Genomic DNA, 16,544 nt, shown 5'->3' with positions numbered 1-16,544 from the left:
ATGGGCAGAGCCACTTTCCCCCTTTTAAAGTAGACACAAGCTTCCCTTACGACTGCTCTGTGACTTCCCCTGCCCTGGGGGCTGCAGCAGGAGGGGTCTGGAGGGTTGTTTCTGAGATGCTGCCAAGCGCCAGACTGCCAGCTTTGTCCCATGTGCCTATACGTGGGGCTGCACCCTGCAAGTTTCCCTCCGCCCCGCACTTCAGCGCTGTGGTGTCAGTAGGACGTGCCACGTAAGGGTGAACTCCGCTGTGCCGTTTCCTGGGTGCTCCTAGCGCTCCCTTTCCTATGGGATTTACGGCCTGTTACTACTCTTTGCTGACCGTGGCGCTTGCGTGCACGGGGCAGCACCACGAGCTGGGAGAACAGGCGAGGCCAGTGCCAGCCTGTAGGCTTCCAGCTGGAGTTTTGCTGGACCTCCCTGGGCCCGTAACTCCAAGCCCCACCTTTGTGCCACCGTGTTGGCATCTTCTACCTTGGAGGTGACATCATTGCCGATACCATTATCTGTTTTTCAGAGGTGGTAGTCGCTGGCTGGTGGCTGGGAGGTCCCCAGAGGCCCAACACGATGCTGATCCAAGTGCTGGTAGTTAGGACTAAGGATCGGGTCTGGATGACTCCTCCCCTGCTTGCTGCTGCCTTCCCTTACCACCAAAACTGCAGTCAGGGAAGTGCAGAAACACATGACCCCCTGGACTTTGGGCATAAATGTAGTGCTCTCCCCCCTCTGGAGCTATCTCCTTCCTGCTCTGCTCCCCTTCCCAGTTCTCGGGCAGCGTCCGGATTACAAACCCCGCAGGGAGATGCCAGTTGCAAAGGTAAGTGCCCTGGCAGGAGGACTCCAAATGTAAAATCTCAGTTGTCCACCAGTGTCTGTCTCCTCAAAGCAAAGAATGACAGGCTCCCATCACTTCTGGATCCCCAGGTGTCACCCTGGGCCTGCATGCGCTGCCACAGGGTTCGGCGAGCCCTGGTATTGCAGAAACCCATTGGCTTCAAGCTTGGCAGCAACCCCAACTCACAGGGGTGACCTTCCTCCTCCGCAGATGCCTGATCTTGCAGCCGGCAACTGCCTGCGTGCCCCCAGCCTCCCAGGGGCCAGGCGGTGCCCGAGCCTGCCCACCCTGAGCCAAAGCGCCTGCGGGTGGGGCACAGGGGCCAGATGCCAAGCAAAGCTCAAAGGAGCTCGATCTTTGACCCGGGCAGGGGCAGACCTGATCCACCATGGACTGAGCTGGTTCCTGTGGCCCAGAGGCTTGGGTGAGTTGGCTGGGGACCAGCAGGTTGGAAATTCAAGCATGATGAGGTTGCTGTGACCCTGGGCTGTGGGACCTACAGCCTTCAGGCATTTCCAGCAATTCTTTATTGTGGACAAATTGAAGAGAGTCCAGCCCAGGGCAACAAAAATGGTTCAGAGGCTGGAGGACAGGACTTGTGAGGGAAGACTGAAGGAACTGGGCTTATTTAGTCTGGAGAAGAAAAGACTGAGTGGGGATCTGATGGTAGCCCTTGGCTACCTGAAGGGCGGGTGCGAAGAGGATGGAGCCGGACTCTTCTCAGCGGGGGCAGATGACAGAACAAGGAGCGATGGGCTTCAGCTGCAGCAAGGGAAGTCGAGGTTGGATATTAGGAAAAATGCCCTCACGAGGAGGATGGTAAAACACTGGAACAAGTTACCCAGAGAAGTGGTGGACTCTCCGTCCTTGGAGGCTTGTAAGATCCGGGTAGACAAAGCCTTGACTGGGATGCACTGATTGGAAGGGACCGTGCAGATGATCGTGTCCAGACACCTGGGGTCAAGTGACCTGAGCGATGTGACTGTCCGGTTTCCTCTTGAAAACCTCCCGGGTAGGCGACTGGAGGGAGTTTACTCCACAGCCTGGACACCCTGACCGTGAAGGAGCTTGTCGTGGTGTTAAGCCTGAAGCGGCCTGCCAGGAGTTGGTATCCGTTGCTCGTGATCTTCCCCAGCGGTGCCCTGGTGAACAGCTCTTCACCTAGCCGCGGCTCGCGAACGCCCCCCGAGGCAGCGCGGCGAGGGGCCGCCAGGGGGCGCTGTGGGGCGCGGCCGAGCCGGGCGCCGCCGCGGCCTCCCTCCTGCGCCCGCCGCCACCTCTCGCGGGCGCGTGACGTCACAATCGCCTCACAGGAAAAAAAGGCAACATTGAAAAAAAAAAGGGCCGGCGGCGCCGGGCGGGGGCACGTGGCAGCGGAGCGGGGCCGGGCCGCGCGGGCCGCGCAGAGCCGATGGCCGGCGGTTGGGCGCTGCCGGGCGGAGACTTCCTGTCGGCGGAGCCGCCGCCGCCGCCGCTGCCCCCGGAGCAGCCGCCGCCGCCGCCCGAGCCCCGGGCCGGGGCCGGGGCCGGGGCCGGGTCGGCGGTGGGCGAGGCGGCGCTGGCGCAGTGGCGGCAGTACCACGAGACCGAGCGGCACTGGGCGCTGCGGCGCCGCTTCATCCTGCGCCACCTGCGGAGCTACCCGGGCGCCGCCATCGACCAGCTGCTGGCCCTGTCGGTGCTGTGGGCCAACCACGTCTTCCTGGGCTGCAGGTCCGCGCCCGCGCGGGCCCTTCGGGCCTACAGGCTTGCCCGCGAAAGGGGCGGGGACGGGAGGGGCGCGGGGCGCGCTCGTGGGCCGAGGGGTAAACTCTGGGGCGCCGTCTCGCAAGCGCAGCGGCGTCCGAGGCGCTGCCGGGGGGCGGTCAGGCCCCGGGGCAGGAGGCTCGGTGCAGAGGTGCGCGTGGCGAGAGCTGTGCGGCGGACTCGGGGGGTCGGGCGGCGAGCCAGCATCTCCAGCGGGCGCTCGCTGCCGGGGACGGAAAGGGTTTGGTCTCCGCTCAGACAAGGGATCGGTGTCCAGGCCGATCGCAGGGGCTTTGCTGTTTTCTGCAGTTCGTTCAGCTCTCTCGGTGCCTGGGCGCGAGGAGGGGTGGGCTGGTGCTGGTGGCCCCTTCGTAGCCTCCCCCTCTCTGGAGTGAAATGGTGAAACTCCCCTCCCTCCTCCTCTCCCTTGCCCCGGGGCGGAGGGGGTGGGGATTGCCATCCACTCCCCTGCCCCTTCCCCTTGCTTGGCTCTGTTTGCGGTGTCCTGTCCCCTTCCTTACTGAAGCTGCTGTTTCTTGTTCTCCCAAGCAGCAGCACAATGCTTCGCTGCTGGTCACCAGGGGCTGAGCAGCTGATGCCAGAGAAGAGGCTGATCAGCCTGGTGGTGCAGGAGTGTCTTTGCAGGTCAGGCTATTCAGCGCTCTCTCTTCGTATGTAAATGGAAGATGGGATCTGCTCAGGCCTCCATACCTAGCTGGGGAAGTCTCTGGACAGACAAACAGGGGAGTCTCTAAGCCAGTTTCTGGGCTGGATTAGACCAGCTCCCTCTGGAGCACCCACGGTGCCAGGTCCTAGCTGCACGCTGCATGTGCCAGTCCCTGGGGCTGGTATGGGACATACACTGCTCATGGCACGTGAGCTGCCTCCGGTGCTGCAGGCAGCCCATGTCCCAGATCCCCTGGGCCACGTGCAGCCTGGCCACCGTGGGCAGCATGCACGCCGAGGCCAGCTCCCTGTGCTTCATACAGCACACGTGGGTGGTCCAGTGCCCTGTGCTGCCTGCAGTGTGTGCAGTGCACAGGGTTGGACCCATTCCACTGGCCCGTGGGCCAGACCCAGCCCATGAGCCGTATTTTTGACACCCCTGACTTGGAGCATTGTAAATGTACTGTAAACCCCAAGAGTGTAGATGTGCAGGCTGCTTTAGACCGGTCCTCCTTGAACTGGTTCAACATTATGTGAGGACACCAAGCATTTGGGACCTAGTGACTGGTCAGTCCTCCAAGCATCCTGGACCGCACTGTTTCTCAGCCCCCAAAATCCATGAAGGGCAGTGGGGGGTCCTCTGGGATGCAACCATGAGCCCTGTGCCCAAAATGTCTTGTCTGAAAGGGTGGGGAAGCAGAAAGCCCCTGTAGCAGTTTCACTTCCGTGCTAGGGACCCTGGGCGGGCATCCTAGGTTTACTTGGGGTGATGAGTGGTTGTTCCTGTAACAGTAAATGCCTGTCAATTGCTGGATGGGGGGATTGGGTGGAGGGCATGAAACAGTGGTTGCACAATGGTAATGGAACAGTGATGTTGTAGCCATGATGGTCCAGAAATTGAGAAGCAAGGATTTCTTAGGGTAGTATCTTTTATTGGACCTACTGTGTAGTTGGGATAATTAGACAAGCTTTTGAATGCAAGACATTTTTCAGGTCTGACCGGAACAAGTGGCTGGTTCTGATCAGGCCTGAAGAAGAATGATTTTCATTCAAAAGCTTGTCTAACTCTATTGGGCCAACTGTATAGCTGGAATAAACTAGATCACCTGAAGAAAACTTTTCCTGTTGTGCAATGCCTGTCAGTTCCCTACTCCATGGGAAGTGAATTAGCTCATTAACTGTTAATTGTTCCTTTCCCTTGTGTGCTGCACTCCTGCAGCATCCCTGCCTTGCAGGTTCCACCCTGCACACATCTCTGTGCAGTTGCTGGTAATGCAAGGTACTTCAGTCGTTGGAAAAGCTGGGGAGTTCTTGGAGGGGAAGGGGCCCCAGAGCACCCAGCCCCCTGGGAATTATGATCAAGGAGCCACACGGCCCCTCTCAGCACCTGGCAACCCCTCCACTCCAACCTCCTGCCCCAAGCTGGGTCTTCTCCTCCTCTAGGGGAACTTGGGAAACTCCAGGCACTAACCCCTGGGAGGCATGGTAGTCTGGGTACTCTACCATCCCCGCTGGCGTGTCAGCAGCCGTGCAGTGCCTAAAAGGTGAGGAGTCTACCGAGAACCCGTAGCTCTGTACGTGTGAACGCTTGTGAATCGGTTCCCAATCAGTGACGTTCTTAGAGTGGTTCAAGTGTTAGGTCTGTCTGTACCTTCCGGTGCTACCAGACCTCATAGCCACAGTAGTGAATTCTCCCGAACACGTGTCATCAACAATCTCAGACAGGACATGAGAAGAATAGCCACAGTAATGAAAAGGCAGTTCAAAGCCATTCATTTGCAGTAGTGTTGGTGGTTGGAACCCAATAGTGATTTTAGTCTTTGCTGATCCTCCTCTTCATTGAAATTCCAGCTGCATGGTGGAACAGTCTTTTCTTTCTGTACTTTTTAATAGGAAACCTACAGCTCCTGGTCCCATTCAATGTTTAGAGGCTCCCTTTGGGGTTGGAGGGAAAGGATGGACTGTTTAACTTTTGCCATCTAAGTGAAATGATTATAGATCCCAGTGGCTATGGGAGGTCTTGACAGTTGTGGGATACCTGGAAACCCTCTGTGCTGAGGTTGTATGCATCTACGTTGTCAGGAACCATCTGTGATCGTGATGATTTTTCCAGGAGGGTACAGAGCTGGGGGTTACCGGCAGGGTGTCATTGTCATGTTACTTTTGTTGCTGTGAAATGATCTAGCTTTTCCGCTTCTCATGGGAAAATGGATAAAAATGCAGATTTTTCCCTTTTGACTGAGGAAAACAGGTTTTTTGGAGAAACGCACCAATTTTCCACTTTTGCAGAGAGCTGTCCACAGGCTGGCAGAGTTCAGGGGGAGCTGGAGGGGGGCACATCCCCCCCAGATTTGTGTGCGGAGTGGCCTGTGGGTTCAGGCTCCCCACCCTGCTGCCTTCCCCCAGGGTGTTTACAGCCCAACAGGCGGGACCTGGTGTGGCAAAGCAAAGTGGGGCCAAGCGAGGAAGCTCCTTGCTGCTTCTAGGAGCTCTGCACCGCCATGGCAAAGTGCCCCCTACCCACCTGGCAGCAGCAAGGGGCACAGCCCTGTGCTACCACCCCCATTGCTGCTGGGTGGGTAAGGAGTGCTTCACCAGGGCTGTGCAGGGCTTGCAGTGGAAGGAGTTTCCCTGCCCTGCTGCGCCACGTCCCACCTGTTGGGCTGCAGGGGCCCCAGGGGGAGGGCAGCAGGGTGGGGAGCCCAAGCCTGCAATGAGCAGTCCCCCCTCCCCCCCACCATGGGCTCCACTTCAGCTGTCCTGCCCACGGAGGGTGGGCCAGGCTCAGGCACTGCTGCAGAGAGCAGGGAGCTGCAGGGCCTGTAGTTCTGGCAGCAGGGGGTCTCCCCCAGCAGAGCTTGGGGGGTGAGAGGGCTGTGGGTAGGGAGTGAGGGGCACCAGCAGGCCAGGGGGTGTTGTGAGAGTCACTAGCGGGCCTGTGGGTTGTGGCTTGGGAGTGAGGGGCCTGGACCTGCATCCTGGTGAGCAAAGGGGGCAGAGAGAGCTCTGATTTTTCCATGATTCAAAACCCAAAAACAAATGCCAAAATGTATAGGGATTTAGAATTTATTTTATTACAGTGATTGAGGCATTGGTAGGCTTCCAAATTGCTTTAAAATTGTAAATATATCAATAAGACATTGTGTTCAATCGATACTATATATATATATATATATATATATATAAAAAAAAAAAATTAATGGCATTTGATTTTAATTGCGGATTTGGGGTTTTTTAAATCGGACAATTTGCATTTTATCGGATTTTGTGATTTTTTTTGGTTTGTTTTTTAATATTATTTTATTTTTTTAACGGAGAAAGACAGGATCCTTGGTGAGGAATTACAGGGAGACTATTGGCTGCTTACACACTTGGCATTTGTTTGGAAGTAGGTGGCTTGTTGACTCCCATGGTCGGTTTTTTGTGCAAGGCCACAGTCCTGAAAGCAGGGCCCTGGAGGCAGCTCCCATCCCTCAGAGGAGTTCCTCAGAGGTGTGTGCGCGTGGGACCAGTTACAGGAGCAGAGCCAGCTTGCAGCATTGCTCCTTGGCACCAGCAAAGTCACTGTGAGTTCTGTGCTGGACAGCCAGCCAGGCCATACTTTGACCAGGGTTTGCTTATAATATCTCAGCTGGCTTTTCAGCCCTGGCTTTTCAGCTCTACCTCTTCCTTAGTCTGAACAACACCTTATCTGACATCTATCTTTCTTTTAAAGGCCTCCTTCTTCTAGTGTGGGATGGAAAGGCCTCAGTATCTCCATGGGTGTAAATCCCAAAGCCTGGGCTGAGAGGAGTGTGGCATTCAGCAGGCTTGAGGCTTGCCATGCAGGTGCTTTTAAGAAGCTGGCAGCACAGAACCGTGGTGTGACAGGTGCTAACGCTGTCTGTGCTGAATTCAATGCAGGTATGGCGCACAGGTCATGGAGAAAGTCCTCAAGATGGCCGAAGGCATTGATATTGGGGAGATGCCATCATTCGAGTTGGTGCCTAGTGCCAAGGCACGGAAGCGACCCTGTTCTCTACCTTCTGCAAATTCTGCACCTTCCAGTGAGTATATTTGCCTGCATGTTAGAGGCAGCTGCGGAGAGTGGAGTCTTTGACGTATGGTCTTGGGAACGCAGGGCCGTCAGAGCAGAACACTCCCGTGGCTTCTGAAGCCAGTCCTGGATGCTGCAGTTGTGGGGCGGGGAGGAAATGGCAGCTGGCCAAGTGAGTATGGGTATTCAGCTCTGCTACAAATAACCTGCTTCAGCTTCTGGCGAGTTGGTTCGTCTTTCTGGGCTTTGGTTCCCCAGCAGTCAAGTTGTAAAACTGTTACTTTTAATCCCATTTTTTTCCTTCATCTCTTCTGTTCAAGTTGCAAGCTGTGTGGGAGGGTACCTCTTACTATGTGTCGGCACGTAGCATCTAGTACAGCCAGGTCCTTCTCTTGGACAGAGCCTTCAGGCACTGCTCTCAAACAAGCAAAGTCTCAGACAAGCAAATAACAAACACCAAAAGTGGGAAACAGCCATCAAACCACTGGAATGTCAGAGGATCCAAACAGTTTAAACCTCAGAAGCGCCATTCGTGACAGAGATGTTCAGTCTCTTGAACCAGAAGCTACTATGCTGGTGCCTATACCTACCTAGTAGCCTTACCTGTGTCATAGTTTCATATATTATTGTTGAATGAAACAGTTTTTCTGTGGACTTGAGGTGAACATTTTATTCTCTGATGAAGCCACCGACACCTAGCTTTGGAGTGTGGGGGCGAAATACCTTCTTGTAATCAGAATAGTCATGTGTTCTTTAGACTTCCAGGTGTCAAATTCTGTGCAGTTTTGCAGTACTTGTTCACGTAAGTATGTTTGTGCCTTGGTTTCAGTTCAAGTTAGAAATGAGGCACGGTGACTTTGGGAAGCATGTTCCAGTGGTCTGTCATTTCTTGACATAGGATCATAGGAAAGTAGGGCTGGAAGAAACCTCGCAAGATTGTCTACTCCAGCCCTCTGCTCAGGGCAGGATCGTGCCTGACAAAACTGTCTCAGTCAAGTCTGTCCAGCTGGCTCTTAAAAATTGCCAGGGATGGCGATTCCACAGCTTCTCTAAGTAGGCTGTTCCAGTGTTTGGCCACCCTCCTGGTCAGAAAGTTCCTTCTTATTTCGAAATGTTCTCTGTTGTGGCTTGAGGCCTGGTCTTTGTCCTGTCCCCCCACGGCCACAAAGAAAAGGCCATCTTCATCTTCTCTATAATTGTCCTTCAGGTATTTGAAGACTGTTATCAGATACTTTCTCAGTCTTCTCCAGGTGAAATTACAGTAGCTCTTTCAGCCTTTCCTCATGAATCATGCTTCCTAGGCTTTTAATTGTTTTTGTTGCTCTCCACTGGGTTCTTTCCAATTTCTCCACATCATATTTGACATGGGGGGGACTGAAACTGGACACAGTACTGCTGGTGAGGTCTCGCCAGTGCTGAATAGAGTGGAAGAATCACTTCCCTTGATCTGCCAGCGACTTTCCTCCCAGTGACACTAAGTATACTATTGGCCATTTTTTTTTTTTTTGCAACAAGAGCACACTGTTGGCTTTTATTCACCTTCCACTTGAGACTGGTTGTCTGTGGAAAATACAGCTGTAAAGTATTTTTCACCACTAGAAGATAATGCTACAAAGAAGGGCCCATATCTTCATCCTGTTTCACAGATGAAAAGGCCACGATGGGTATAATGACTTGCCAGTAGCAGAGCTGGAACCGAGCCAAGGTCTCCAGGGTCTCAGTGCAGTTGCTATTTTGCTTTTCCCACAAGTTGCTGGGCTCACTGCAGGAGTTACTTGGATGAAATGTTGTGGATTGATTTACTTCACGCAGGTTAGACTCAATGATCCCTGTGTCTCTCCGGCCTGTGTGCTGTAAGTATTACAAAACCCACCAAGTGCCTTGTGAAAAACAGAATTGAAACTGCTTCTACTGTAACCTGCACAAATGACACTTTATCTGTGGCACACGTCTTGCACACAGAATCCTTGTTGTTTGTGACTGGGCAGTTGGAATTCCATGCTCAAAAGCTTGCTGGTGACTGCAGGTGATCATACTGAAGCATTGCCTTCCTCTCTGAGAACTTGTTTGTAACATTGTAAATTTTATTCATTTCCTAGGTCCAGAGCCTCCCAAAAAAGTTCTCCCCAGGTTCCGTGTGAGACCTCGTTTTGAACCCATATACTTTGTAGCCAGTAATGAGAAAGTTGGAGGAAAGGAAGATCCTTCAGGCAACCAAACACAGGAATCCAACAAGGATACAGATGCACACAGTGCATCACAGCCAGCAGAAAACTGTACCAACCTGGCTTTCAACAGCTTCAGTGCTCTAGAAGAAGATCTCCAGTCCTCTAACTCAGTGGGTTTAGGCTATGGAAGTCGCCAGGCGACAGGTACTAATAAGATTTTAAACAGTATGGACATTGCCCTCAGTGATGCTACACAACTCTCAACCTCCCCCTTAGCTGCTCAGACTTCCTCTGAAACTTTCTCCCCATCAGTTGTAGCACTGAAGCAGAATTTTATTGATAAACTCTCAGCTGCTATTTGGAAAAATCTTGCTAACCCAGATGCAAACATTGGGACTGATAAAATTAATTATACTTATCTGTTGACTCGCTCAATTCAGGCCTGTAAGACAAATCCTGAATATATTTATGTCCCCTTAAAAGAAATTGCTCCTGCTGATCTCCCAAAAAGTAAGAAGCTTCTCACAGATGGATTTGCTTGCGAAGTGAGATGCCTCAATGTCTACTTAACCACTGGTTACGCTGGCAGCAAAAATGGATCCAGGGATCGCGCCACAGAAAAGGCAGTCAAGCTGTTGCAAAAGACTGTTGAAGTAAGAGTTATTCAGCGGAAGTTCAAACATAGCTATCAAGAGGACTTAGTCGTGTGTGAGGTTGATGCATCTCCCCCAGAATTCCCTCCTGCTCTCAAACCATATGATGAATTTGTAGCTGCCAACCGAGACTGTGTACCTATTCAGCCTGGCTCTGAGTTTGTGAAAAGTGGTTCTAACTCAAACAAGCACTGGACCAGCTTTGTTCTCATAGAAAATGCCAGTGATGCGATCGGGATACTGAACAACTCGGCTTCATTTAACAAAATGTCGATGGAATACAAGTATGACCAGATGCCCAACCGCTCATGGCGCTGTCGAGTGTATTTACAAGACCATTGCTTGGCAGAGGGGTATGGCACTAAGAAAACCAGCAAACATGCTGCAGCAGATGAAGCTTTGAAAATTCTTCAGAAGACCCAGTCCAATGTGACAGCTATCAAAACCACCCAGGTTCAGAAAGTGGGCTGTTCATCCAGGGGTGGCAAGAAGAAGGACTTGAAGGACCTGGTCATCTATGAGAACTCTAACAATCCTGTGTGTACACTTAACGACACTGCCCAGTTCAACAAGATGACTGTGGAATATGTCTTCGAAAGGATGACGGGCATGCGATGGAAGTGCAAGGTGATGCTAGAAAACGAATTCATTGCTGAAGCCATCGGCGTTAAGAAATCCGTGAAGCACGAGGCAGCAGAGGAAGCTGTGAAAATACTCAAAAAGACGCAGCCCACTGTCGTCAACAACCTGAAGAAAGGCACCATCGAAGATGTCATCTCAAGAAATGAGATCCAGGGCCGCTCAGCAGAAGAGGCCTTCAAACAGAAAATAAAAGAAGATAACATTGGGAATCAGATTCTGAGAAAAATGGGCTGGACGGGTGGTGGGCTTGGGAAAGATGGTGAAGGGATCCGAGAGCCTATTTCAGTGAAGGAGCAGTTTAAAAGGGAAGGACTTGGCCTTGATGTGGAAAGGGTAAACAAAATTGCCAAGAGAGATATCGAGCAGATCATCCGAAATTACGCTCGCTCAGAGAGTAACGTTGACTTGACGTTCTCAACAGAACTTAACAACGATGAACGGAAGCAAATACATCAAATTGCCCAAAAATATGGGCTTAAAAGTAAATCGCACGGGCAGGGTCATGATAGATACTTGGTGGTAAGCAGAAAGAGGCGCAAGGAAGACTTATTAGACCAACTGAAGCAAGAGGGCCAAGTTGGGCATTATGAGCTTATTATGCCTCAAGCAAACTGAGATGCATGGTGCCCAGTTTTACCAGTGAACGCAAAACAAAACTGATTTCCTAGCTCCTGAATTAGAGAGAGAAATGCTGCATTTTCTTGTTGTGGGGCATATTCATGTTGAAAATGTTCTACGTTGCTCATTTTAATTTTAAAAATGTTATTAGAAAATTAGAACCTGCCAAGTTCTGTCCAATTATATTAGCACAACCCAGACGCCGATAGTTCTGTTCCTGTACGTGTCTTCGGTTCCTCCATATTTTAATAGTTTTGTAATAGCAAAAATGCACGTCCAACCACAGCGAATTTGACACCACTTAAAATTATAGCTCCCTTAGTCTTTTTGGACCCAGGAAATAAGTCTGCCTTTGTTATTTAAAAACAAACAAAACAAAAAAAGGAAAGAAAATGCAGTTTGGAGGAGAAATGATGTAAAGTTGGTATTAATGACAATAAAAATACAGTTTTATTTCTGGAAAAACAGGATTTACTACTTTTCGTATGTACATTTTTGTGTGATGCTGCAGTTATTTCAGAGTATTATTTAGCAAGGTAAAGTGATGCGTCCATCTTGTGTTATGTGGAGAAACCTCCAAACCAGCTTTTAACAGTAGTTTTATTAGCAGAGCTCTACTATAAGTATTCTGGTCTCCCAAACTCTGAACTGCTGAATGCACCTTAATGATACTTGTAGATAATTCCAGAGCATTTTTGCCTTGAATCACTGCTTTACACCTTCGAGAAGCATGAAATTACAAGAACCAGGGTGAATGCAGCCCCCCCCCCCGTGTTAGAGCTGCCTATGTTACTTGTGGAGCAATGACTATATAATTTATTTTTTACTTGTATTTAATATAAGGTTTTTAACCCTGAGCAAAATCAGATTTGTGCCTAATGATTTCTTTCCACCCCATTAATGTACCCGGGCTTGTGTATGTCACGAAGAGATTCACAAGTAAAGTGTTCTTATGCTGCTTTGCCATGTGGTTTGAGTGTGGAGTCTATCCAGGGCTGACATGCCATGCCACAGGACTAGGTACTGGGAACAGGCTGGTGTAAAGAGCAACTTGTGCATGTTGCCATTCACAGGGCAGAACCCTTCTGGCATTGCTCAGCTTTGGGAATGTTCCTGGGTAGCACTGCCTGAGCCGTGCCTGGAAAATGTGGGGAAAACTAATAAGAGGGAGAAAAATCAGTCTTGAACCAGCAAAAATACATCTGAACATGCTGTTTTTTCTGGTGGGTCAGCCACCTGCTGGCTTTCCACCAGCTCAGATCTCTGCTTCCCTCAGCCCCTTGTAATAAATACCAGCCCTGTGTATCAGTCTGTCTCCCTTTTCTTGTTGCCTGCTTCTGTTTCACCGTCTGCTTACATTACCCTCCAGGTCAGTTCATCCTCCTGGGTTGCTCTTTCATTCCCTCAGCTTTGAGGAGAGGGAGTGGCTGAGCTGACACGGCAGAAGATCCTGGTGACCTGTGGTACAGTATTTTGATCCCACAGGTGTGAAAGTGCAAACGCTCATCCCACAGGACTCACAGGTAAGGACCTCTAGTTCTCCTGAGCCCACCTTCCCGGACCTGTGCTGCCTGGGGCCCTGTATGTGGGAACAGGTTGGGCCCCCCTCCCCGAGCAGCAGACACTTGAAAGCGTGCTGTCTTTCTGTTCACGCATCAGCCAGCCTTTTCCTCTCCCTCTGAATTCTGCTCTCAAGAACTTGTGTCACGTAGTAGATGGTACTGAGGGAAGTGAGGTCTGCTTTGTACCCCATACCAGTCCAAGCAGCCACTGCTTTTCCAGCAGCTTCCCAAAGCTCGGCAACATCAAGCATTGTAGAATCAGCACCTGACATGCCAGGAGGTAACCTGTTTTTGGGGAAGGCTGAGGTACGTGGAACCAGGAACTTGGCTTAATGGAACTTCCCACAAAGATGTTTGTACTCTGCACTGCAGGCAAGACTTGTGTGCATATTTCTTTTGATTTAGTGCAGGGGTGGGTAAAACGTGGCCGGGGGGCCGGATGTGGCCTGCCAGGCCATTCTATCCAGTCCACGGGGCCCCTAAAAACTTTAGAAAATCAATCTGCCCTGGGCTGCCTGTCATGCGGCCCTCAATGGCTTGCTGAAACTCAGTAAGTGGTCCTCTGCCCAAAATAATTGCCTGCCCCTGGTTTAGTGGCTGGTCAGTCAAAGCTGCTACTCCCTATGCTTCCTGATCTGGTATTAGCTGGTACAGCAGTCAGTGGAATTCAATCTGCAGTATATACAGAGCTTTTACCAGTCTTGCCTGTTTTAGTGCTTAAGCAACTAGGGTCTCATCTTCTGAAGTAAGGAATTGGTCCACATGCCTTAGTACATCTCTAGTGATTTTTTTTTTACTCTGTCCCTACCCCACAGAGTTATCTTTAATTTTCCCCCATACCCAGCACAATGTGGATGGTACTGGAAACTAATAAATCTGCACTTCACTGTTGTTTTGGGACAGTTGGTTGTAGCTGTGTTGGTCTAAGGACATAGGCAGATAAGGTTCTTTAGGTAAATATGATGTCTCTTTAAGCTTGCAAAGAACAATTTTTCCAACTATTTAGGTGGTCTAATACAGGGGTTTTCAACCTTTTTTAATAAGTATACCCCTAGCAGCTGGACACGAGGGGTGGCACACAGCTGGATGTCAAGTGGTGGGTGGATATGAGCTTCCCCCCCTGCATCAGGCACCAGCAGCCTGGCTGATGTGGCCTGCAGAGGGGCACCGCTGCCCTGGCCCCCCTCCTCCCCAGCCCTGCTCCTGGGAGGTGGCAGCATAGGGTGGTGGGTGGCAGTGCTCTGTCCCCACCTGTCCACATGTACCCCCTAGGGCAGGGGTTTTCAGCCTTTGTGGAACTGTACCCCCAGTGGCCGGACATGTGGGGGCAGGGGTGTAAAAGTGTGAGCTTCCCCCACATCCAGCTGGGTGGGCAGCACCTGCGCGGGATGGTGCATGGCAGCGCTCTGTTCCCTGCCTGCCTGCACGTAGCCCCTATGGCCTTCCCAAGTATCCAAGGGAGTATGCATACTCTCAGTTGACAACCCTTGGTCTAATAAGATACCATATTTACCCAAAGAACCTTGTCTACCACTTTAGTGTTATGCATTCTTCCTTCTCATTGCTAGTCATCTGAAAACTTAGAGATGATCTTACTGATTGGCTGCCACTTCTTGATGCCATACTTTCTGGCTGCTGCTGATGGCCAGAGACAATCTCATCTTTTATTAACAGTGACTCAGGAGGGCAGGGTGTACCAAGGTATGAACAGCAGTACTGCATTTCAGTTTCTCTCATAATCAGATGTGCCTTGGCTGATGCCAGATACCTTCTACAGATGAGCCTATGAACTTCTCTTCATCCATCTACTAGATACAAAAAATCATGGACTAAATATAAACATTGGATTTATGACACACAACATGCCTGACTCCCCAGGTAAACCCTCCACTTTTTACCTGCTATTCTCACTTTCTCCCCCCAGCCAGACTACGGCTACTTTTATTCTTACCTGCCTGCCCACTCAACCACCCTTTCTGCTACTGACCACCTCAATTTACAGGCTGTCTTGCATATGTACTGGCTTCTGGCTGTTTTACCATTCCCTCCAGGAAGAGCACAGACCATCTCCGGACACTTCTTCAGCCTGACAAAGGGTGTTTGTGCCCAAAAGCTTGCCCTGCTAACACAAGATATTGGATTTACCCAAAGGACCGTGGTTGGCTCATGTGGTAATTCAACAAGCAACATGGTAAAGGCAGGTTGAATATTTCAATGGAATGGCAAATTGATCATTCCATCAGAGCAGCCTGTACTCCAGGTGTAGTACAGTGAAAGGTGCTAGGCTGGCCAAGGGGCAGCATATTGGAACATGTCATGTTGTTGGATTGGGGTTGGCAGGCTTTGAAGGTTAAAAGAAGACTGAAGTAGGAGGTGAAGCAATGTGGGACTAGTTGTGTAGGTAAGATAAGGACACTCCAAAACTTACATGTCATTGTATTTGAGCAGAAATATAAATGAGAAGATTCAGGCACGGCTGAGAAGGATGCAAGGAATCTTGGCTTGGACCTCACAATCAGGGTGGTGAGTGGGAGTTTGATACAGAAACTAGATGGAAGTAGAGTTTATGACGACTTGCACAAGCAGGGACCTGATAACTGATCAGTACCTAATATGCTGTGGGAAATCAGGGCATACAGAACCCCCATTTTCAACTTGAACAAGTCATTAGCTTAACTCTTAAACTCTATAAATACTTTGTCTCATTGCTTTGTGCCTTCACTTTCAATTAGGAACTGGGTATTGCTGCTGTTTGCTATCCACATACCTGCAGTCCAGTAAGTCTGAAGAGTTAATGAATGGGCCAGCTGTCTGAGAGACTACCAAGACACCCTAAATGGGTGTACTTCAGGAGAAGGAGGCATAGCTGAACCACTGCAGACTTTAGGCCAGCTACTGAAAACGTAAGCATTTTCCCCTTTCCTCACATAATGGAGGTTTCAAACAGCTGTAATAAGTGCACTTGCACTAATTAATTAAATCATTGCCCCTTTGAGTATTATGGGGGGGGATGATTGAATTAAGTCACTTCAGGTTATAGGGTAGACTGTGATCTCTGCAATAGCTCTCATCTGGTTTATTTGGGAACTTTGTAACATGTTGGCAAGGGTAGGTATCTGCTTTTGGACACCAATTTGCACTGTTCTACAAAAAGTGAAAAATATGCAATTACAGAGTTATGTTAAAAGGATAAATTAGAGCCTTCCAGCCACTGCACTGATTTGGGTTAAAAGGTTAGCATCAGGGAGGGGGCTTCCACCTCTGCCCTAAGAAGAGCCGGCATACCTAAGAACAAGCTACTGTGGTGCTCAATAACAAAGTGGCATCTGCCTCCTGGAAAATAACCCCCTCCTACTACCTGGAACAAAAATAAGTACAGGTGTACACCTCTTGCCTATTATACAATAAGCATTTAAGGTTACTTTTATTTACAAGTTTTGAAAAATGTACAGTTTTCTTACATGGGTTACTTGTGCAAAGGTATACTTCTCAACTAACAGACCAATGTGCACACAAGACACTGGAACAGCGGACAACACGCTTGTAGGCTTCATCCCACACTGCTGCATAATGTACTGTATCCAGAAAGGTACAAACTGAGGCTTACAAAAATGTGAG

At 50.3% G+C, this 16,544-nt stretch overlaps 1 protein-coding gene across 2 annotated transcripts; it reads left to right on the top strand.

The window, feature by feature from the left end:
- The first annotated feature begins 2,121 nt into the window (after positions 1–2,121).
- Positions 2,122–11,829, top strand: NKRF (NFKB repressing factor). Of its 2 annotated transcripts, XM_090059322.1 has the most exons (4): positions 2,122–2,548; positions 3,134–3,226; positions 7,151–7,293; positions 9,383–11,829. In XM_090059322.1, the coding sequence occupies exons 1-4, from the start codon at positions 2,247–2,249 to the stop codon at positions 11,359–11,361; spliced, it is 2,517 nt and encodes an 838-aa protein (XP_089915448.1). In that variant the 5' UTR covers positions 2,122–2,246; the 3' UTR covers positions 11,362–11,829. The 2 variants fall into 2 exon arrangements, with proteins under 2 accessions (XP_089915448.1, XP_089915449.1); XM_090059323.1 differs by lacking the exon at positions 3,134–3,226 and having other exon boundaries at positions 2,123–2,548.
- Positions 11,830–16,544: the final 4,715 nt, after the last annotated feature.

Source organism: Crocodylus siamensis, chromosome 8, assembly GCF_052110815.1.
Source record: "Crocodylus siamensis isolate JL-2025a chromosome 8, ASM5211081v1, whole genome shotgun sequence".
Classification (NCBI taxonomy): domain Eukaryota; kingdom Metazoa; phylum Chordata; order Crocodylia; family Crocodylidae; genus Crocodylus; species Crocodylus siamensis.
This window is presented reverse-complemented; position numbering and strand designations above follow the sequence as displayed.